We start from the raw sequence: 25619 nt of genomic DNA on the forward strand, positions 1-25619 counted from the left end.
ACACTTTTAGGAATTTTGGATCTCAATGCTCTTCAACTTCGTACTTTATTTGGCTTATTTAAAAACTTTTTTGGATTCGAGCGTCACTGATGAGTCTTTTGTAGACGAAACGCGCGTCTGGCGTATATAGAAAATTTAGTCCTGGTATCTATGATGAGTTTATTTATATTGGTTTTCCATAGGCACTCAGTCCAAATTTTCTAATTTCAATTAACAGAGAAACTATGAAAGACAGAAAAGTAAAGACAGACAAAAATAAAGAGAGGCCAAATATACAAAAGAGACATCCAAACTCATTAATCGAAATTAAACAGACATTGCAATGGTAAAACAGTTAAATCTAACTGTCATACCTAAATTATTCACATGACGTGTCAGTTTTCATGTCCTTTCATTTGTTTGTTCTCATCTTAATTGGTCTAAAATGTATGTTACTTATTTGATATTACTCTGCATTGATTGAATAATAATCTAAAATATGATCTGAAACTTAATAACGTTGTAAAAATAAAAAGGATTTTCAGACTTCCCAGACATCTACATCCGGTTTTATAAAACGGTCGTCTCTAAGCATGAATTTCGTTTACTTTGTATTTCGCCGAGTACATATAATTTAAATACTACAACAAGAAAAAAACCAAGATGCTACATGATAGAAGTTTTTGTTGCTCAGTCTTTGCTTTGCTGTTGTGTTTTGTGTACAGTTGTTTGTCTGTGTGTCTTTTTATATTTTAGCTATTTGAGCTGAAGATATTTGCCATTAAACAATTTTGTTAACTTACCTATCAAAAACATAATCATAAAATTTAAATGTTATAACCAAAAACATGTAAAATTGATATCATATAAGAATGCACTTTTAAAACTAAATCAATTTTGTTAATATAAGTAAATAGTTTTATTAGTAAGGGAAATTTCATAACATAGTGTTGTGTCACAAGTCTTACATGAAATACGGATTTTTTTAGTGTTATTAAATTTGCTGTTACAAAATGTTAAAAATTATTATAAATTAAGGAATGTATCTCCCTCATGCAAAGCTCTGATTCCTTTCACGGATTTGGCTATACTTTTTGGAACTTTTGGATTTTACATATGTTGGCCACGGGCATCACTGAAGAGACATGTTTTGTCCAAATGCGCATCTGGTGCAGAAAAATTGGTACCGTTATTGTTATTACGCCTATCCTGTCCATGTTTTCTTTATTGTAGTCTGAAACCTTTGTGAATATAAAGGGAAGAGACTGTGACGAATGCTGGTGCTCTAATGGAACAATTGAATGTTATCCGTTCACATGTCTATCATCATGCCAATTAGTAAGATTTGTACTTCGTTTGAGAGTTTCACTTGCATGACTATAAGATATTCATATAAAGAGTAAAAGTTAAAATATATACATCTATAACAAACAAATAGACCATTGTCATGTCATTTGGAATATCAAACTCAAACTAGGTTCCTATTTTAAGGATAATTGTGTCTAATTTTCGATATAAAATGGTTTACAAAAGAATTGGTTGTGCCAAATCTCAGTTTTAACAAAAACAAACATATTTTACATAAACAAGGAAGTCACCAGTAAAACATATTGTGTTGACGTTGATTCGTATTCATGTGATCTTCATTTTGAAAATGGGAACATGTGGGGTGAGAATGTTCATGTTTTAAAAAAGACACAATGACAACATTGAAAAATTAAACAAAAGAAGCAATCGGTTTACATTATTTTGTTCATTGGAAGCTGGTGAGACATGAATACATAGTAAATGAATAATATTTGTCTCATTTTGTGATGTAAATATTCGATTACTACTTGTGAAAAATGTGAAGGGATAACATTAGGGTATCAAAAGGCATTGGTCAAATAACTTTTATTTTATGCAGCAAACCGCTTTACGGTAAACATAATAGAAAATGCAAGCTTAACATCGTCCTTTATCCAAGGCGATACAACCACTGTATGCAGACGCTAATGAAAGGTTGAAAATTCACTATAGGAAAGCTGATATCATCAGTTCAGTTCTTAATCGATCCTAATTATAAATTATTATGCGATAGTCATGGCAGACTTAAGTGTTATAATTTCAATGCAACACATGGTGTTTTTTTTATCATCTTTTCTAAATCATAGGATGAAACCGAAGTTGAGGACCGAACATCCTGTACCTGTACATGCGGAAAGACATGTGCATATAACGAGTTCCGTTGTGATGACGCAACGTGTATACCGATAGCCAAGCAATGCGATGGAAGTTTTGACTGTGCATCATTTGAAGATGAAGATTACTGTGGTACGTATTACATACTTAAATGTATGCAGGTGCTCCGAAAGGTTAAGGAGTTCCTGTTCCACATGTGACACCCATCGTGTTGCTCATGTTATTACAAACCCGGTAAATAGTCTTATTTGGTAGGTCAAATTCGTTACAGTACGGTCAACACAATGAAAACAATCAAGACGAAAAAAAAGACGAAAATATTTAAAATCAAAACAAATCAAAACACTTCAACCATTTTAAGGTGGCTCGGGCCCATTCAAAGTTTCTATCAAAAGTGCCATATTTTTTGTTAATTTATTCTTCACTGAAAGTGAATCAAATTGGTCGAAAAAATAGGGGGTCACGGACCATTTAAGCTAAAAATTTTACTTTTAAACAGATATGTAAAAGGGACCATTTTTCAATGAAATGATAGGGAAAATAAAGGTGTTGACATATTTGTATCGGAATATAAAAAAAAGGCTCTATGACACTTGGTCCAAAACTGTAATATAAAAAGCTGAAATATAGCTTCAAACAATATGCAAATAAAAAACATAGGTCACCGATAAGGAAAAAAATATATATTACCTTAAAACCCAAATTTTAGCGGGAAAATGGTGAAAATGGATGAAATGTCATTTTGACCCTTTAACAAATACGGATAATAACGAAAATATTATATAAGTCACATAACTTCAATGATTTAACATTTCTAATCAATCAAAATATTTAAAAAAATTATATCGAATTTTCAACAAATACTTTTTGTAATTCATGCGTGAAATTATGCGCAGTCGAATAGTACCGAGCCACCTTAAATGGTTAGTTTTTTAGTTTGTCATTTTAAGTTAGAACTACTGTTTAATGATTTTAGTGTCAAGTGTATCATAACATATATCTATACAATTATATACATAGCGATTTAATATTTACACCCGGTCCATTGTACCTATATGTCACATTAGCAATATAAAATCATACATACATACAATAATATGTAGACTGGGTTGACATTGGTAAGAATATAACTTTCAATTGCAACAGGTAAATGAGAGCATGCTATAAAAAGATAGACATTGAAAAAGTCCCCCTGTAGTTCCCGGCCTTATTTGTTGTAATGTGTAGAGCTAATGTTTGTAGTTTCCCTTTATTTGATTGAACGTCCCCATTCAAACTGAACGTGGCTGTGTATTTATATATCTAAGACAATCAAATCGACCACCCTTTTAAGCATAGGTTGAACTGCTGAATAGGGTCATGTATATCATACATACCGATACAACAAGTAACACTACACAAACCACCCATTTTACCAAAGGGCTAGTTAAGTTGACCGTTACGTAAGATCTGTGAAATCAATAACAAATGATACATTTTGTGATGATTTGGAAGATTTAATTGAACTGAAGATAATGTTCGCATCTGTAGTATCGTCTGCTCTTCTAGAACTTGGAATATTTATTTAGTGCAAAAGACTGAAATATATAATACCCATATAATCATGACCATATGCATTACTGTAAGAATACCCATTAATGAGCAATGAAATATACCCATTAAATCAGGTCTATTTATTACGGTTACATTTAATGTGCTAAATTGCCATTAAATCGATCGTCTTGCCATTACAAAAATTAATATTAACCCTTAAATAAAGCCTTGAAACTTGGAATAATAGCCATTAATTATTAGCACTAAATTTTTTCATAAATATATTAATGGGCATGAATTTGCCAGATAATGGCCATTAATTTCTATTTTATAACAGTTAATGGGCATGAATTATGTTTTCAAAATTTTAATGTGCATTAAATGTAACCGTTATTAATAGCACCATTTTTTCTATGGGATTTTTAATGGTCATTCCTGCATTTTAATAGCAATTTAAACGACTAGATAGTCATAATAGTGGGCATTAAAAAATAACCATTAAATTTGGCATGAAAAAGTAATGATACATCTATAAAAGAATGTAACGGCCATTATTATCTCCATCGATGGATCATTTCTTCTTTATTGGCCGGTTTGTACTTTAATGATGTGTTTGTATTTTAATTGCCATTTAACTCTTTACAAGCCACAAATTAAACACTTTAATGGCTGGCTTCTTACTTTAATGGGCTGATAATTTACACGATTGGCATATGCATATTAAAGCAGATGATCATGAATCCTTCCAGAGTCAAATATATACACATTACAATCATTTCATTAAGTAATTATAATTCATGTATAATATATTAGGATTCCAGAATTAATTGTAAAGGGGAGGGGGGGTGTCGGAAGGCACTGCTGAATTAATTGTAGGGGTTGGAAGGCTCTTCTAATTGAGTTTGGTCGGTGGTGGTTATTTAAGAAAGATAACCTGAGCAATTATTAGAAATATTCAAATTTATGCATGGTAGGGTCCAATTTAAAGTACCACCCCCTTTAGAAATAGACCAAAACTCAAAAACCCAATTTTGATCACTGTACCATGAAAATATGATCAAAGTCAGATGACACAAGGCCTGCCAGTGATGTGGACATCACCACGAAAACTTAACCCTGTTCACAAATCCATGAAATGAGATCGAGGTCAAGTGAAAACTGTCTGACTGGCATGGAAACCTTGCAAGGTGTACACTAGTCCAAATAATAATGACGTCTGCAAAGCTATTTTTTGGGGACGCCTTCCTACGACGTTATTACGTCTGGACTTTGAGAGCATATTTTTGGGGGAACTTTGAGACTCAACATTTGCATGCAATTTTCATTGCCGGCTAATAATTTTACATAATTTCAAAGTCCTACCTTTTTTTGTGCTTATTTATGCAAAATATTTCCAGAAACATCAAAAAGAAATGATATAATAAGATACGATTCCATTTGCGGTTGGCAAATACATATTTTATTTCTGTATTCAGCTTTCAAAATCGTATCCCATAATTTTAAAGAAACGTCACATCCAGCGAATATAAAATATTAAAAACGATGGACCAGAATTTCCGCAACGTTCGATTAACATTATCCGGAATTTCGGGTCTGTCAAAATTTACAGAGTTGAATCCATTTTCAAATATGTTCTTTGCGACCAACCTTGCAAGTAATAGTTTTTCTAAAAAGCTTGTCGTATTTGAGCTGATCATATTGAGACGGCGGTTTGTGATCGGTTTGTGGGTATAGTTTTTTTTATTGGAATCTTGCATTCCAAGCAATATGGATATATAGTGTTTTTTTCCTGTTTTTTTATTTTAGTTGTAGTATTGGTTGATCAGGGTTTAGATAGAAGGAGACTTTATAGTCACATATGATAATATATAAAATTAAAAACCAATTGTTTAATTTCAAGGTCACAAACCAAGGACCTTAAATCAAAAGATCCTAGGTCTTTAATATGTTTGGTTAAAGAGTAATATCACTTTACGCGTAATTTTAAATGTCAGATGGGCAAAAACTCCCATTTATTGTCTGCGCACCCTTTCAACCAAAATATACAAAAAAGGGCATGTTGCAACTAACAATTTATGAAAAATTATTTGTCAATATGTCATACGGTATTTGAAATCAGTGAAAATAAGCTAAAATCAAAATTTAGAACATGACCTTGACCTTTGACCTTGACCTAATTTTCATTTTTTTGGACCAAGGACCTCAAAACTTAAGACCATAGGTCTCTATCACTTATGGTTTATCAGTTAGAAATGCATATCACTTAAATCAAATGAAAAAGGGGGAATAACTCTCATGTGGAGTCTCCAAAAAGCTTCAGTCCAAATGAATAGTCTTATCCTGAAGATGGAACGAGCAATTTGGTAAAATAAATTTGTCGTAATCTTTTACGGTTGCGAAGGAGTAGTGGCCACAAGGAAAACAGTGTTTGGGGAGATAACTCTTACACCGTAAAGTATTTTGTTACGCTGTTGTAAATTTTTAAAGCGAATAAACTATGTGATATCATATTCCAAATATGTAAGCGTTATGAAACAACAATACTAGGCAAGAAAAAAATTAGGTGGAAGAACAAAAAAATAATAATAATAATCAGAACAAAATCAATAGGTCTTTCCACGGAAAGGTGGAAAGACCTAATTATTATGTCATATGTGATTTCATACATTTGTATTTATATAGAGTAGCAATACAAGATCTTTTTTCTTTGTTTTGTTAGGTTGGGAATTAGTTGTTTTATCTAAATCTGAAAATATAGCTCTAAATAAGAATTGTGAAGGAGAATGTAATAAGATGAACAGCAGCATTCAAAAATATTATTTCCATCATGAAATTCATCACGGTTCAAGAAAAATTATTAAATAATCTAGCTGTAATCGTTCAAGATCATCAATGATGAAACCGATTCGTCTTTCGGTGTTTTGAAAGGAAATCCTAAAAGTGAAGGTTTCTTCGGATGTTTTTTTAAGAAATAAGTAACTTCCTTCATCATAAACGCTCAAGTTCAGGTTATAACTCTCATGCATGCATAGAAACATTTGAAGATCCAGTGTTTGACCCTGGTTTCAAACTTTGATACTGTGGAAAGGACAACAAACAAAAAATCTTATATAGTAATGGAGAACCTGTCAGCTATAGCTAGGAGTATGGAAAAGACATGAAATGGGCATTAATATAAAAATCATTTAAAGTAATAGACGTTGATTTATAAATTAGGCTGGTTAATGGTCATTAAAATGATAACATTTAAATAATGTCAGGTAATGGGCATTAATATATAAGTTATGTAAAGTAATGGGTCCTTATATAGGTCTTGTACTAATAGATGGTCATTAAAAATAAAACAAGTCATAACATTTATTTGATTTAATTTAGTGGCCATTAGTTTGATATTATTTATCACTTTAATGGGCGTTACGTTTTTCTCTACAGAAAAAATAATGTCCATTATGATCTTAATGCCCATTAATCTCGTGAAGAGACAATTATTTCAGTCAAATGAATGAAAAAGTAATAGTAATTTCATTAATGCTTGCCATAAATCTTTATTTTAATGGCATATTTTACAAAACTATTAATTATTTTCTGACAAAAGATAATGGACGATTTTAATGGATTCATGAGATTTAATGGTTTGTTAATGGTATTTTAATGGTATTTTAATGGAATTTTAATGATTTGGTCTGCAGTAGTGATGTACACTTGTGTAATAATTTTACATCAATTTTTTTAATAATGAGTTTTATACTTTTAGTAACACCTGCTCCAACACCACCGCCTACAACTGTACCGATACCAACACTAACATCACCCTCAATATCAGCAGTGACCATCAGCAGTTAGTATTTATTTTGATATCTATTTACACTTGCAAAGATAAAGAGTAATATATCGTACAAATTCGAAAGATGAAAAACATGAACCACGGCTGGTAATCTACACACGCAGAACATTTGGTTCTGCAATGAAAACCGTGAGAGGATTTTACGGTTGTGCTTGACTGGAGTAATTGTCATCGCTTCAAACGGTGTGTACACCATATCCATTGACCTAAACAAAAGCTACTTGTAGGTCCGTTAATAGAACCATTTCAAAATTTTAATGTAATTTTTTTCGGCAATTTGTCGTGGGGCAACTGATTTTGAAGGAGTTTAACTCGATGTACAACAGTAAATGGTACATGTATCTCTTTGTTAAAGTATTCACAACAGCATGCCTTATACATGTTATCAAACATTAAAAAAACTATAATAGATAGATAGAGAATTAATTCATATAAATGATGAAAAAGTTCTACTTTTTGGCGTATTTGCCTTATTACTTAAACATTATCATAGAAACATAGAAACTAAAAAAAATTAAAAAAAAAAGATCAGCAATACGAGTTCTATATAAAGACAAATAGAAGAAATTGTCCAATTAATCCTTTCTGTAATTATTGCCCTTTGATGACTATTGTTACAATTTCATGAATTTGATTATGCGTTTTACCTTTTACATGTTATATGTTAAAAACTATAATAGATAAATAGACAATAAATTCATGAAAATGATGATCAAAGCAAGATCTACTGACAAGTCGATTAATGCCGATATAGTAGAAAGACTGTCACTCTTTGTAAGAGTGATATCCCTTAAAATATGAAATGTTTTAAACCAACTTCTGTGTTTTGAGCAAAAAATTAAAAAAGAGCAAATGACACTTAACAGACTAAAAGATAAGCAATACATGCAATACATGATCAACAAAACAGATTGTTGTCATGAATTCTTTTATTGTCAAAACGTTGGAGAGTGTTCTGTGTTGAATATGCATATACATTTGTGGACCAAGGTGAGCGACACATGCTTATTTGAGCCTCTTGTTATTAAATTTTATTATGTTTGGCTATTTTCGGTAATATTATAATATGTAAAGACAGTACAAATAGCTATAAATATTCAGCAAATTAGATCAACATGATTAAAATAGTCAACTGACCACTTAAGGAGTTATTGCCCTTAAAATGTTTATCTTAACCTTTTTGCTGAAAGGCTATAATGTTTTTTTAATTTTCTACTCTGAAAATACTTAAAACAACTCTTTTCAATAGAACATAGGAGTCAAATGAAGTTTTTGGCTTTCATCTCTAAAACTAAAGCAAAGAGAAATAAAAGAATTAAATAGGTTTAGATTTTCATGTCAAGTCATCTACCGGCGCGGGCAACTTTTTGTTGGGGTACTCTCCAGAAATAGTAAATTTTTAGGACATTACACAGGTTCGACTTAATAACTTTCACATTGCTATTTACACTTCTCTCTCTCTTATCTTTCTCTCCCTTTCTCTCTCTCTCTCTCTTTCTATCATACATGTCATCAGCCTCTAGTGTTTTTTTATCCATCAATGTATGCAATTTTAAAAACAAACAAAAATATATGAATTTCGAGGATGTGAAAACTAGAAACATTCCATCACTGAATAATTAAAACTTCTACTCTTAAATCGTATGACACCTCTAGAAATAGTTTTTGTAGGTCTTCAATTTACTGATTGCTTATTGCTTAACTTTCATATCTCGCTTAACTTGATAATAGTATCCAAATTCACCTGACCGATGATATTTTCAGGAACATGTCAATACAAAGGTAGACAATATACCACAGGTCAAAAATGGCAAGATGGTTGTGATTACGACTGTACATGTATGGATGGAACAAGCGGTCAGTACAGATGTGCAGAAAAGTAAGAACTTTTTTAAATCACCGAACCATGTTATATATATAGGAAAACTGTCCATAGCAAAATTATTATGAATGCATTTATCTTAAAAGCGACTACTTCCAAAAGATATTTTAGACAAATAATTGTTTTTCTGATTTAGCAATTTTGTCTGTTATCTTGAAACTTTGATGGACAGAAAATATGAAAAGAATAAATTATCAGTAAACATGTATCTTGAAAACAGGCAGTATAAATGCAATAATCAATTAATTGTCTTCTTATACACAAATCAGGTGTGTTTTTTTACTGTATAATAAATTAATTTTACTTTTCATTTATTGCTGAATATAACATTTAATTTGCGTTTGTTCGTTTGTTCTTCGATCAGTTATGAGTTTCTGGTTTGAATTTTACATTTTTTCACATCGGATTATTTTACAGCTTGCTATGCAGTAAGGGTTTTGCTTATTGTTGAATGTTGAACTTTGTAAATACAATTGTATCGTAAACCACACTCTCTTTCAATCAACCCCTCCTATAGCTCTTGAATCCAGATCATTGAACTCACCAAACGATTAAACATGTGGTGAAGATGATTTACTGCGCATGCTATTATAGAATTGATCGAGGAGTTTCCCGCATTTTTACTGGATTTTTGGTTTGCTATTCTCTGTAGGGATACGATCTGCAATCTCTAGAATTGAGTATTGTTGTTACACCACCATTCTCTACCAATAAAAAATGGCTTCCAACATAGAACCAAGAGTGCTGAAAATGGAATTAAACATAAACAATTAATGCATCATAGATTTTAGTATCAAATGTCAACAACAACTGAATGTAAACTTCTATCATGAATTTATCATAAATGTATTGTTTTCAGTGTCTTATTTCAGATGTCCAAGATACCCACAGATTCCACCAAACTGTTTTTTGGTGCAAGATTACCTAAATCCTTGTTGTAAAATTCCATTGTGTAGTACCGTAGCACCGACACCGATACCCATATTCAGTGAGTTTTATGTTTCCTTCAAGATGATGTTATCTGTTGAGAAATGATTAAAAGCGAGTAAGATAACATGTTTTGATCTTGTTTAAAACACTTTTTTATAAACTAAATAAAAGCTGTGAATACTATACAACATTGCGATGAAGTACTGACAGTAAAGTATTAATTATCAATTTTTTTTTATCTTATCAACGATTGTTAAAAAATATTCTCCATAGGTTTGAGTAAAAAGATCTGGGTATTGTTTTGGAATTGTTCTATTTTGTACTTTTAGGACCATTTTTTTTTTTTTATAAAAGTCAAATTATTTTGGAATTTCATGAAGACTCATTTTATCTTTGCTTTTAAAGTTTCGTTTAACATGACCCCTAGGAATTAATTGGAGTTTTTTCTTCAGAGAAAATCTGACAAGGGCAGAATGTTGAGCTCTACTACTTGTTCTTATAAGTCAAAACTGTCAAACGACATATAACATACAATAATGGCCCGTTGAAAAGGTGAATATCCAAAATTGTCAACACGAGAAGGTTATTTCACTGAGGGCGCAGCTAATACGAACTAACAGTGGAAGGGTATTTTGAATCATTGTAAAAGCACTTACTCTTACTTAATGAGTCAGTAACAAACACAAGTTGACGTTCAAAAATACATGTCATTCGTGTTTTAGTATTCTCTTATGTACAACAAAGGTTGATTCTTCTTAAAATATTGATGGCCCTGAAAAGGACCGTTATTAGAGATATCATCGGCACAGGATGTAGACAGGTGTCCCACGGCGAGAAAACTTTTGGATCCACCAACTCCACACTTTAGAACCTGATGGTCTTAACGAGAAGAGATACAGGAAAGAAAAAGAATATTATAATTTAAAACAAAGCATCGTCCTTTTTATCCCGCAATATTGGTCAATGGACGTTGCTTACCTCAACTACCAATTATGTATTTTCAAGGCAGCTAAATCCAAGTGCAACGTATACATTAAGCTGCAAAACTTTCTTATTTTCAAGGCAGCTTAATTCCAATGCAACATAGACATGGAGCTGCAAAATTTTCTTATTTTCAAGGCAGCTAAGTGCAACATAGACGTTGAGCTGCAAAAGTTTCTTATCATCTACATCCGATTTCACATGGATAAATGCACGCTTTATCAGCTAGTTGGTCTAGCGAAATATTGCATTTATTTTCATCCTTTTGTAAATATCTTAAACATTCTTATATTTACATACCAAATAGTGTGTTAAAATTACATTGTTAGGCAATCTATATATATAAAGTGCCTAGAAAATCAACCTAACGATGTTAGAGTAGATTTGATTCGTAACTTCCTCCCCGGCGCCGGGGCTGGAACCTGTACTTTATTTTCTAACTTCTACGACAACACCTCCTAGTATTGCGCAGAGACCTTGTCCCCTCCATATATAAATCTATCTCTAGATTCACCTTCCGTGACAAGGTAACACTACGACTATTGAAGTTATATTTTTATATAGCGGATGTGGTCAAGTGGTCTAGAGCGCTGGACATGAGGCTAAGCGTTTGGTGCTGTAGTGTATCAAAGGTGTGAGTTCGAATCCCGCTGAGGGACGGACAAAAATTTGTCAGTATAAAATCTAACTCTAACACTGTTTGGTATAATTTTCAGACTTATATAAATATTTGCATTAACCTTGTATCTATATCACTCTTAGATCCAGTGGACATGTATATTGTATGGTTTGTCACTTGTTTAGACTTGTTTGTAAAATATACTTATTTCTAGTGACTGTATAATGAAATGAATCATGATCCTATATGATATATAAAAATTGTTGAGTTAGATTGCTGACAAATAATAAATACATTGTGTATGAAAATAATAATATAACATCTACACACGCTTAAAAAACACGTGTCTCATGTCTATCTCTAGATTCACCTTCCGTGACAAGGTAACACTACGACTATTGAAGTTATATTTTTATATAGCGGATGTGGTCGAGTGGTCTAGAGCGCTGGACATGAGGCTAAGCGATTGGTGCTGTAGTGTATCAAAGGTGTGAGTTCGAATCCCGCTGAGGGACGGACAAAAATTTGTCAGTATAAAATCTAACTCTAACACTGTTTGGTATAATTTTCAGACTTATATATATATATATATATATATATATATATGTATCATCTCCTTCTACGTTTAATTTAGTGTTTTTCCTTAAATGTGTGAAAAGGGAATAAAAAATATCTTTTAAAATTGAGAATGGAAATGGGAAATGCATCAAAGAGACAAAAACCCGACCGAAGAGCAGATAACAGCCGAAGGCAACCTATGGGTCTTAAATGCAGCGAGATTATACCGCACCCGCAGGCGTGCTTCAGCTGGCCCAAAACAAAAATGTATGCTTTGTTCGTTTTTTCTTTTGAATTTTACATTATTTTGATAAGAGTAAGAAAGGAAATGGGAAATATGTCAAAGAACAACAATCCGATCACAGTGCAGAAAACATCCGAAGACCCCTAATGAACAGCGAAAAATTTCCGATCCCGGATGAGGGCTTCAGTTGGCTCCTTCAAATGTATATTAGTTCATTAAAATTGTACGTCACACTAAACTCCAAAGCATATCAATGAACTAAAATTAAAAAAAAACACAAAAGACTAATATAGGTTAGAGGCGCCAGCACTACAAAATTCAAAAAGTCTGAAAAGACCAGTTTTTGTCTGAATTTGCATGAATTTTTACTCGACATTCTTAATTTGTCTGAATAATTTTTAAAATTTCTTGACATAGTATTAATCTGTCTAATAAGGTTCTTGATTTTTCTTGACAAGTGTCTTGACAGTATGAACATTGTCTTAAAATTTCTCGACACATCCTGTATCATCTGATAAGAGTCTGGATTAGTCTCGACCAATTCTTGACTGTCTTAAATTTGTCTCGATGTGTCTTGACATATTCTTGACATTCTTAATAATGTCTCGATCTGTCTTGACATATTCTTGACATTCTAAATAATGTCTGAATATGTCTCGACACATTCTTGACAGTCTTAAATATATCTTGACACTATCTCAACAATATAAATTCGCCTTAGAATGTGAACAGACTTATTCTGCACTGATTATGACATTCTATTGCTGTTATATACTTATTATGGCTAAACTAAACTTTGAAAAATCAAGGATTAATTTGGTATAGTGAGATACCCTTTTGGTGCAACTAAATTGGAATACCCTGAATAATCCCCCATGTAGTTTAATTTTGATTTGTTTTTATTAAACGTTGAATTAATTGTTTTTACTTGGAGTATAAGTTGAAGTTACTGACAAACAACATTTATATTTTTACTGTTCGCAAAACTGCCAGTCAAATTTGCTTTCTTTAACCTTTAACCTTTTGTGAAGGTCAAAGAATTTGTTCCCATCTTGATTCAAATACCTTATTCGTTTTTTAGGACAACCAAAACACATTCTTTATTCCAATTTGAGTGTTGAATTTTATAATTTTTTAACAAACATAAATATTTGTGATAACTCCTTCCGTAAAAGAAAATATGTTTAGATCTATATTATGCATGTCTTTTTGAGACCAATGATTTTTATAGAAAATCAGAGACATATAATACATTTATTAGAAAATGGACCAATTATAAATACATTTTTTTAATTATGCCTGGAGAAGATAATACTTTTCTTTTAATATTTGGGAAATATTCATTGTTTTTTATGTTAAAATAATTAACACTATAAGTTTGATGAAGAAAATCAATTTTAATTCAATTTATTTTCATCAGAATGATGATTTTCATGTTCATATACGAACAAACTTTTACAATTGTAGTGACATGGTCGGTCAACTAATAAGTTGTATGGTTAAGTACAGGTAAATCAGTAATTTCTATTTGACAGTTGCGTGTACTCTGGAGTGTGGAATACCTTACTTTTATGGGGAACATCCTGTCCATGTGTAATACTTAATACATATTCCAACAGATGACATTACACAAATTTTTCTTCTGTTAAATGAATGATTTGTATATCATCACAATTTGCTATTTATATAAGCCACATTTTGGTACAATAATTATTTACCATATAAACATTGAATACTATGAATGTAGATTGAAATATGTATTCAGTATGATTGGTTTTAATCATTTAATTTATAAGATTTAAGAATCAAAATTTGTAATTATTTATTAATAAAAACCCAATTTTAAATTGTTTTATATCAACACACCCACATTTAAATTATTTTATACATTAGATTTCATAGCCATATATGCATTTGTATAGATATTTATATACCCAAATTTTCAATTATTTTACATGCCCAACTTTTATTTGTGAAGTGTAACTTGAAACAACTGTATATTATATAAAGAGAAATAAAGATTAAAGTTATATCATGAATATTGGTAATGATTTGTAAAACTCAGAACTGACGAGTAAATTTAAGACACAATTCAAAATGTTCAGAATATGTCAAGCCATACTGAGAAAAAATAAGAATGTCGAGAACATGTCTAGAAATTTCAAGACAGTATTCAAATGTCAAGAATATGTCAAGAGATTTTAAGACCATATTCAGAATGTCGAGAATATGTCAAGTAAATTTCATACAAATTTGATATAAATGAGAATTTGTCAAGAAAAATTAAGACACAAGTCATACTTTTGGAGAATGTCAAGTAAAAATTCATGCAAATTAAGACAAAAACTGGTCTTTTCAGACTTTTAGATTTTTGTAGTGCAGACTTGGTACAGGAAAGGTATAAATGATTACTGTCTTTTACTTTCAGTAATACCGGCCCCAACGTTAACACCACCGCCAACAGATGTACCGGTAACAACACTGAAAGTAACATCAACACCACCAGTTACCATCAACAGTTAGTATCAAATTTTATATCTTCATCACGTTGCAAAGATAAAGAGTAGTAATATATCGTGCAAATCCGCTCGATAGAACACAGTTCTTCTGAATACATGTTGTTGTTTTCTTTGTTTTTGTTTTGTTTATTAAATTGACAAAAATAAAACGAGTTGTTTTCGACCGTAAAGACATTGAAAATATAAGATAATTAAAATTGATAGTGTTAACCAATTACAAACAATATTGAAAACGAAAAATTATAAGACAACACTTTTAAATTTATAAGTCCAGTCTTCTAAGTACTTTTCTGGATTAACATTATTTGGGAACGTACACAGCCAAATATTTGAAAGCCGATGCTGTATTAGACTTCAAACTTAAATAATTGACGGGCTATGCAATGTTCGACCGAAAAGGACCTTAAAACCTAGCCAAATCTATACAAGATGAACATTGCCTGAAGGAATTGAAATATAAGTTTACTATATTTTTTCATATTATAAACGGATACAATTGTATAAATGTGTGTTATACATGATGTAAGTTATAGAAGTACAGTCATCTGAGGTGGTGAAACCATCTCAGACTGAAAGTCTACCTGCAGCGGAATCGACTTAGTGCACTGAAAAATGAAACAATTCTATGCATATTTTATGCTGATTTTATCTCCATCAGGTAAGCTCAAAGCCGAACAATTCGAGGCCACTAATGTATAAGGACCGAAACAGTTGGCCGGCAATATAACCAAAATACTGTAAACCAACTAATTTCGCGAGCGATTTATTTTCGCGATTTTTGCAAGAAGAAAAATAACGCGAATATATAAATCGTCTCGAAAATATAACATTTGGATCTTATATTGAATAATTACACCAAGTACATTTAAAAATCGCATAATGGAATCGCCGCGAATTTGGCTAGAAAGGACTTAACGCGAAATATAATATCCGCGAACATAAGCTAGTATACAGTAGCCAAATCAATCTAAAATCAGTTTTGCCTGATATGGAAGTTGTTATTAATCCTTCACGGAAACGTTTTTGCCAACAATGCTTATCTATGTCCTTACATATTAGAATATCCATCTCAGCCAAATACCGCTGTTTCATTTTGAAATTGATTAATCTTGTTATCATTGATTGCTCTGATTTTTATTGTCTTTGTATAACATTGCTTTATCGTTGAACTTTTTGATTAATAGTTAATTGTAAGCGTATGTATGATATTAAGTAAATTATTTGATACTGTATTTAAGGGCTTGTGTTTAACCTTTTTGAATGCGCCTTGGAATTTGGTAGTTTTGTTATACATGTATTTGGCTTTTCTATCATGATTTTATTAATAAAGGACTTCACCTTACAAGGAAGATATTGCATCAAGTATTTAGACATGTTGTCGAAGGTGTAATGGAAGCCATCATTGTTTAGGTGGCTGTACATGTAATAGAATAGTTGTGTCAAATGAAACAGCAGATATGTTCAATATGTAATATAGATCATTCTTTTCTTTTTTTTTGTCGATTGTCACGTGCACTTTACCGAATGCGAAATATATTCGTACTTGTACGAGCAACATGACGTTTTAAATACGTGGAACAAGATTTACTTGATATTCATTCAGAGCATCCGAGTGAATATCAATTCTTATATGATAATCGAGTTGCTCATTTTTTGGGGTTCGTCGTCTGTCGCTTTCGTCGACGTCAAGAATATTCTCATCTGAAACTACTGGACGAAATTTAGTAAGTACCTAGTTTGTAAATTGTATCCGAAGTTCTGATCCATCAACAAACATGGCCGGCATGGCTAAAAATGAACAAAGGGGACAAAAGCAGTGTTTGCTAGTGTCTCAAAACCTACAGCAGTTATAGCAAAAGTGAAAGGAAGTTTAAGTAATAAATCTATCTGTTATGATGTTTTCAGAAAAGGTCGACAAACCATGTCGGTTTATTTGTTTGAAATAGTTTAATTTAAGTTCACCAGCTGGTCTTGAAGGCATAAAACTTTGCTCAGTGCTCGGAGCACAAAAATCATGCTCGAAACATGAAATCTAACAATTTGATTGGTTATTTTTTTAGTCTGAGTACACAAATCATGCTCGAAAGTTTTATGACCGTGAGGCCAGGTCTATAAGGCCAAGTTAGCTTTTCTCATCACTTGGGCTCGTTGGCGTCCATCATGCGTCGTCATCAGTCTTCGTCGTCTTCGCCTCTGAAACTATTGGCCAAAATTTAACAAAACTTTGCCACAATCATCATAATATCTAGTTTACAAAATCTTTCCACGCCTGCTAACCAAGATGGCTGATACTGTTAAAAATAGAACTTAGGAGTAATATAAAAGTTTTTGGCATTAATTTGAAAACCGTTATACATGTAACTTGTATACAAAGGGAAAATCTGACGGGTCAAAAATAATCAGAATGATGAGCTATACCAATTGTAATAGTACATCAAAACTATTAGACGACTTCTTATAGGAGTTATTGCCCTTAAATGACAAATTATACCTTTTTTTTTGTTATTTATGCCTTGAAAACTATATCATAAGTAATAGTAAAAGTTCAGTGATAAGTTAATATTGATATTAAAAGACCTCCGAACAAAAAGGGGTGTTCAGATCCCCGAGCCCGAAGGGCGAGGGGATTTGAACAGCCCTTTTTGTGAGGAGGTCTTTTAATGTCAATATTAACTTAATCATTGAACTTTTACTGACTTACAAACCGTCAAAAATATAAGAAAAGTACATAAAAAGAATTTGCAGAAACCTAATTCCCCTGAATTGGACGAGTCTAAATATGTTCAACGTTAATGATAGTTAAACAGTACTCAGGCTGATATATACAATTAACAGTTACCAAATTGCAATGAAAACGGACCGATTAAATGACATTACATCATATAATTATTTATTTATCATAATTGTTTTTAGCATTAAAATAACACCAAATAATAGTGTTACAAAATTCGGGGGTAAATTTATATTTTTAGCCAACTTTTCATAATAACGATTTCCTATTTAATAAATGAGGCAATCAAACCCCCATACAGACCTCATTTATAACTGACCAATGAATATTCTGGCCAACAAGTTCTTGCTATATATACTTGATGTTTTTGATCTGTCAGTAATCATGAAATAGATTCGTAAAGATCAGACCTTAGAAAACAGTAAGTAAACTATTCAAACAATTAGGTCTTTTAAACAGCTTGTTTTGGAACTTCTAATCGAACAGACCTAAATGCATAAGGTTCTTCACAGTATTCATCCGGTAAATGTTCATTTTGTTTCTGATTCGGTAATTTTCCTACATTACGTTACATGCGAATGCAAAATAATTAGTTTTGTCTATTCAGTCCAATTTATTAATAGATCTTGCCTTATTTGGTTTTTTTTTTTAAATAAAAACTGTGCATGCAAACTTCAATTAATAAAACCGTATTAAACTAGGTTTCACTGGCCCGATCAAAACGTGTTAGGTGGGATATATTCGCAAGTTCAATGAATCATATGAAAACAAACTCTTTAATTTAGTCGTCCGTTATTCTCTTTTCATGTCTAAATGAAGCAAAAACACCTGAAAAAAACCTTTTATCTTTCTTAGTTTTATCATTGTCTGACAAAAAAAATCATATGTTATAAATCGTATTAAAACAGTAGATAAGAACCATAGTAAAAAAAATATTTAAAACTTTTTAGTAAGCAGTCAGTTATGTAATATATTGAAGAGAAAAAAAAAACCAAAAAAACATAAAAATTTAATGGAAATTGTACATTATAGCATTTTACAAGATCTTGTCTTTGTGTGCTAAGTACTAGTACAGGGGAATTAATTAAGTTGATTGGTTGATGTTTGCGGCTTTACGTCCAGTAGCAAATATTTCATGCATGTTCATGACTATAACACATAAATTTTAAATACAACAGGTAGGTCGTGCAATAGGAGGTCGACAGTGAGGTTGGACGTGAAACTTTTAAACACCACTGGAAAATGAGGGTATATTGAATAAGGACAGAAAAGACTTGCAACAGCTGGCAACATTCGGACCACTCAAATAATAGATGCAAGACTTTTTAATTTGCCGAGAGCGTTGATCCATAAAATCTACCCTGAAGTCGATCATCGATGTTTACATGTAGTTTACAATATCATTTCACGCATCTAATTTAGGTTAGATACTTTTAGCTCGCTTTAGTAACTGTGAGAATTCTGTGAAACTGTATTGTGTATTGTACTTTAGTTTTTGGTATGATATTCTGTACTACCGATCACTACCGCTCTCCTGGTTGGTCTCGTGTGGGGGTGTTCGCCTCGAGACCGGGAGGTCATTTGTTTGAATCCCGAACGGGTCAAACAAATACATGTACGTTAATTAAATTGGTATTCTATTTCAACGCTAAACACGTGGCATCATAGAGTAAGAGCACAGACTGGCCGGCTCAGAGTCGGAAATGTATCCGGGTCGGGTGACTTTTCTTCCTGAGAACTAAATTGAATATCTTGTGAACTTACACGATAAAAAAAACGACTCAGCGAGTCAGTCTAGTAAATGATTTTTTTATAGATAAAATTCAAAGTGACATAAATATATTACTTGAAACCTGGAAAGGGGAGTGTAAAGATTATAAAATATCAAATTACAATACTTTCTCAAAAATACGCAAAAAGAAAAAAAAAGCACGTCGACATAGTGGAGGAATTATTGTCTATTACAAAAAAGAAATAGCAAAAGGTATAACCAATATTAATGGTACAAAATCACAAAATAGATTATGGCTAAAACTTGAAAAGGAATTCTTTGGTTTCAAAGAAGACTTATAATTATGTGCATTATACATTCCCCCTATAAATTCAAACTATTTTGAAAATGATTATAGCTTTTTAGAAAATGAGATCAGTACTTTTGCAAGACAAGGAAAAATACTTTTAATGGGGGACATGAATGCAAGGACTGGTAAATGTCCTGATTTTATTACAGGAGATTCTTGTCAAATAAATAATTTTGATGCTAAAAATCTAATACCAAATTATTATGAAGTCGACACTGAAATTTCTAGAAACAATCAAGATAATGTAACAAATGTACAAGGTAAATCCTTATTAGAACTATGTATTGCCTCAAGGTTACGCATATTAAATGGCAGATTTATAGGGGACAGCCTAGGCTACTATACTTATATGTCAATAAATGGATACAGTGCTGTAGATTATGCATTAATAAGTGAAAGTCTCCTGTCCTCAGTGAAATACTTTAAAACTGATGATTTTACTTACTTGTCAGATCATGTACAGATTCAGTTAACATTAAATTGTAATATAAAACAAACTTTTGACCTTAAAAGTCATATAGAAAAAAAAATGGAAATATTTTAAAAGATATAAATGGACTGAAAATTCACATAACTTGCTACTTAAAGCTCTTATGTCAGAGCATATAAAAAATGATATAATGAAGTTTGAATTAAATGAGTATCAGGATAATCAAAAAGGGGTTGATGGTGCAACTGAAAATTTAACTAACATTTTTGAAAATATCTCTGATATTACTTGTAAAATTACAAAAAGAATTAAAAGTAAGAGAAAAAAATATAGACAGGCATGGTCAGACAATTGTGTATATGAGACAAAAAAAGAAATAAACAGGATTGGAAATAAACTTAAAAAATGTCCAAATAATCAACTTAAACAGAAATTTTTTGAATTGTTAAAAAGTTTTAAAAAAATGGTAAAATTTAAAAAAGCACAATACAGAGAGAAAATATTTAACTCATTAACAGATAGTTTTGATAAGAAACCTAAAGATTATTGGGAAATACTTAAAGGAATGAAAAACAAAAAAAATACTGGTAATGAAGTGCCAGAAATTTTAAAAGATGAAGAAATAATTACGAAGCATATTCAGGACCAAGGAAAACCCACATTTGTAAATATAAAATGGAAAGAGGAAATAGAAAAACAACTTGTTAATATTGAAAAAAACATAATATCTAACAGAGAAACAGATGCTCCAATAAAATACTCTGAAATAAAAAATGTTATTAGTAAGCTAAAAAAAGAAAAAGTGCCTGGCCCAGATACCATTATGAATGAAATAGTAAAATTTAGTAAAAATGTGTCTATCAAAAGTATTGTTAAACTGTTTAACCTTATTTTGAATACAGGTATTTACCCATCAAAATGGAAATACTCATACTTAATTTTATTGCATAAATCAGGAGTAAAAACTGATCCTAATAATTACAGGGGAATATCTCTGATAAGTTGCTTACCAAAATTGTTTAATGCTGTATTAAATGAAAGATTGATTAAACTGATGGAAAATACTATAAGTAATACTCAATTTGGCTTTAGAAAAAATCACAGAACCTCTGATAGTATATTTGTGCTTAAGTCTTTAATAAACAAATACTTACACAAAAATAAAAATAAAATATATGCCTGCTTTGTAGATTTAAAAAAGGCTTTTGATTCTGTCTGGAGAAAAGCTTTACTTTATAAACTGTATAAGGCAGGAGCAGGGAAAACAATATTTAATATTATTAAAGGACAGTATGAGGAAACAAAATCTGCCTTCAAGCATCAAGAGTGGCATTCAGAATATTTTGAAATCACACAAGGGGTTAAACAAGGGGATTCATTGAGTCCTACTTTATTTAATTTATTTATTAATGATTTAGATGCAGAGTTTTCAAATGAAAATAGCTGTCCATTAGAACTAATTGATACTAAAGTAGGATCTTAACAATTTGCTGATGACCTTTTAATATTATCTGAAAGTAAAGAAGGCCTACAAAATAGTCTGAACAACTTAGAAAAGTATTGTGAAAAATGGCAATTAACTTTAAATATTAATAAAACTAAAACAATGATTCTGCAGCAAAATAATAAAAAAGTGGAAACATCTTTATCAAAATATAAAAATGAAAGTTTGTCAAATGTCTCTGAGTATTAATTTCTTGGAATTCTTGTGAAATCAAATGGAAACTTATTGCATAGCTCTGAAGAGCTTGTAAATAAAGCAAGGAAAGTGATGTTTGCCATTAAAACTTATACTGAGGGGGAGGACAGGGGTAAGGGAGACAGGGAGAAAGGGGGTAGGAGAAAGGAGAAAGGGGGTGGGAGAAAGGAGAAAGGGGGTAGGAGAAAGGAGAGGAAGGTTGGGAGAAAGGAGAAAAAATAAAATATCTCTCCTTTTAAAAAATTTTCTAATATTTCAAGAAAAAATATCTCAAATGGAGATGTTTTATTCGAATGGGAGAAAGGAGAACGGGGTAGGAGAAAGGAGAAGAGGGGTGGGAGAAGGGAGAAGGGTACCCCCCTGTCCGCCCCCTCTATACTGGTTCCTTAAATAATCTGCCAGTTAAAGTAGCTTGCAGTCTTTTTGATTCTATAGTTAAACCAATAGCCACTTATAATTCAGAAATAACTTATATGGATACTTATGTTACAAAATTTAGAGCAGAAAAACGTGCAAATATTTCCAAAACAAATATAGACCCCCTTAATTTTACTGATAAATCAAGTTTAGAAAAATTACATTTGTCTTTCTGTAAATATATCCTCGGAACAAGAAAATCTTCATCAAACATAGCTGTGAGAACAGAGCTAGGGAGATACCCACTAGAGTTGCATATAAAAACTCAAAGTATACTTTACTTATCAAGATTACTAAATTCTGAAATTAATCCATTATTATACGAATCCTTTTTACTTTCTAAAAGTTTAGATAATTCAGGTTGCTATACCTGGTTTACATATGTTAAAAATATTTTGAAAGAGGTAAATATGGACGCATCCATTCTTGAGGAAAACAAAAGAAAAAATTACTCAAAGTTGTTAAAAAAAACCTTAAAACATCAATTCTTAAATTTCTACACAAATATATTTGAACAAAAATTAGAAAAAATAGATAAAAAAAGTAAATTGTATTTAATAAATAAAAGTTTAAAGCAAAATTTAGAAATGGAAAACTACTTAAACTGTAAATCTTTTGAAAAGAGAAGGAACATAACAAAAATGAGAATTAGCGATCATAATTTAATGATAGAAAAAGGAAGACATTTAAAAATACCTAGAGAAAAAAGACTATGCACATCCTGTAATACAATGGAGGATGAAGCCCATTTTATTTTATACTGCAAAAAAATTGCTAAACTAAGAGATAACTTTATAGGAAATGTAATTAAACATATGCCAGATTTTATGTCCTGGCAAGAAAATGAAAAAATTAAATATCTTCTTTGTCCATCAACCTCAAAAGAAGTAGAAAGCTTAGGGTCCTATTTTAAACAGGCATTAGAACTGAGGACAGGGGACTCTTGATTTATTTATAAAATATATTTATATATCATATAGATAGATTGTTTTGCTTTTTTGCTTTTTTTGTTTTCATGGTTTTGTTTGTTAAATGTATTTTGTGTATGTTTATATTATTTGTCACAAACTTATTGTTCAGAGTTTATATGACAATAAATATTTGAATTTGAATTTGAATTGAATTTAGTAAAAAACGGGGTTAATACTCTTATTATATTTACATATTATCGTCCTGAATATTAATTTTCTTTGCCGCTGGTCGTCATCCATTATCATCATTTATTTTACCGTTATATTATACAGTGAAGTGTTTTTCTTTTACTATAGTGCCTAACAAGATTTTGTGAGGTAGACGAAATTGACTTTAAAACGATCGTATTGACTTTTGATGTGCAGAAATAGGCAGATCGGACATATTTTGACTTTAGTTACTTACTTCTTAAGTTTGGGATTAATTGTAATCAACATATTCCAATGAGACTGAAAAATGCTTTTTTTTATTATGATAAATAATAATTTTACCTGCCGTAGTCGTGCGTAAAATATATTTCGGTATTTCTCTTACGAAAATGACTTGTTTAATGGAACAAAACGTATTATTTGTAAACTTTCTCTTTACTCTTCACAATAGGCTTTTAAAAAATAACCTTTCCAACTGTATATTCCGAAAATTTTGTGAAAATCGAATAAGTGGCAATTCTTACCTTTCATACCTTAACTTTCATTGATAAAACATAATATTGACTCGTCCAGTGTCCAGTTTGAAGGTCATTTTAGTTACCGGTCACATTCATGCTCATGCACGTTCTATAATTAATCAATAGTCATGTATGAAAAGCATAAACAAGTTTGAAGGTAAACTAATAACAACTTAATCCAATCAAATTGCCTACGATTCAATAACAATGACCAGTCCACATCATAAAAATGTATAAGGGTAAACTGGGTAGGGAGAAAATGTCAGATATATTAAGTTCATTATTTTGCAATAACGAGTAAAAATTTGTTAACCAATAGATTTGTTATAATTTCATAATCATGTCGTTATGTATTGGTATAGTTTTTGGATCTTTCATTAGCGTATTTAAGGCTGTAGAAAGTTTGGCCTTCAAAAGTCAACATAATCATTGACTTTATAAAGAAAATTCGCCTTTTTAAAACATTGAATTTTTCACAAATAATACGCGACAACACAGCAAAATCATTTCTTAAAACACTGCAAAAAAAATAATTCTGATTGATGCAGTGGTATTGTCATAAATTGCACTGGAGTGAACAGTGGTACATCAAACGTCGAATTCCCTCACACAATGTTATCACACACTATAATTACTGGTTTATATTACAGCTTCTTAAATTTTCACCGATCAAAATTAAAATAGGGCAGGTGAAATTTTTCAACCAAACACTTGGAATATCTTTGACGGTAAATAATATTAAATCAAATGTGCCTTTTCGGATACATAATATTTGACGGTAAATATTATTGAATTAACTCCGTATAACTATTATTTAGTCATGGGTCGGTTTTGAGCTAATTATTCTGTATTTATACGCATCTTTCTATATAAAAAAGACTGAATATAAAAAAAGGAGATGTGGTATAATTGCCAATGAGACAACTCTCCACAAGAGACCAAACTTCCACAGTCACCGTACGGCCTTCAACAATGAGCAAAGCCCATACCGCATAGTCAGCTATAAAAGGCTCCGAAATGACAATGTAAAACAATTCAAACGAGAAAACTAACGCCTTATTTATATATAAAAAAATGAACGATGACTCTAAATATTTTGATTTATCTGTGTCTTTGGGTTGCTGTCGCATTAATGTATACCTTTATCTCTTTTTATTCAAAACCGAATGATTGATCACTTGGGTATAGAAATATTGACATCTCTGGTCCTCTCCCGTCCCTCAGTATACACTTGCTAAATGGGTGCGTTCGTTTGGCTTATCGGATATATAAATACGAAGCTTTGTCCGATCGAAATATAATAGGAATGTATATCCGATGTCTGGTGTAGTGAGAATTTTACGCTATCTATA

At 31.3% G+C, this 25619-nt stretch overlaps 2 protein-coding genes across 2 annotated transcripts in view; both read left to right on the top strand.

Annotated features, from left to right (window-relative positions):
- LOC139488863 (uncharacterized) overlaps window positions 1–25619 on the top strand; it is a 190399-nt gene that overhangs the window by 78665 nt on the left and 86115 nt on the right. The gene's annotated exons all lie outside the window — the stretch shown is intronic.
- Window positions 1–25619, top strand: part of LOC139489354 (mucin-2-like) — a 63405-nt gene that overhangs the window by 21892 nt on the left and 15894 nt on the right. The window contains exons 5-10 of the mRNA XM_071275663.1: window positions 1213–1317; window positions 2133–2292; window positions 7448–7531; window positions 9302–9416; window positions 10292–10407; window positions 15180–15269. Coding sequence (XP_071131764.1) covers window positions 1213–1317; window positions 2133–2292; window positions 7448–7531; window positions 9302–9416; window positions 10292–10407; window positions 15180–15269 — 670 coding nt within the window. The remainder of the gene's footprint in view (window positions 1–1212; window positions 1318–2132; window positions 2293–7447; window positions 7532–9301; window positions 9417–10291; window positions 10408–15179; window positions 15270–25619) is intronic.

This window comes from Mytilus edulis, chromosome 9 (assembly GCF_963676685.1).
Source record: "Mytilus edulis chromosome 9, xbMytEdul2.2, whole genome shotgun sequence".
NCBI lineage: Eukaryota > Metazoa > Mollusca > Bivalvia > Mytilida > Mytilidae > Mytilus > Mytilus edulis.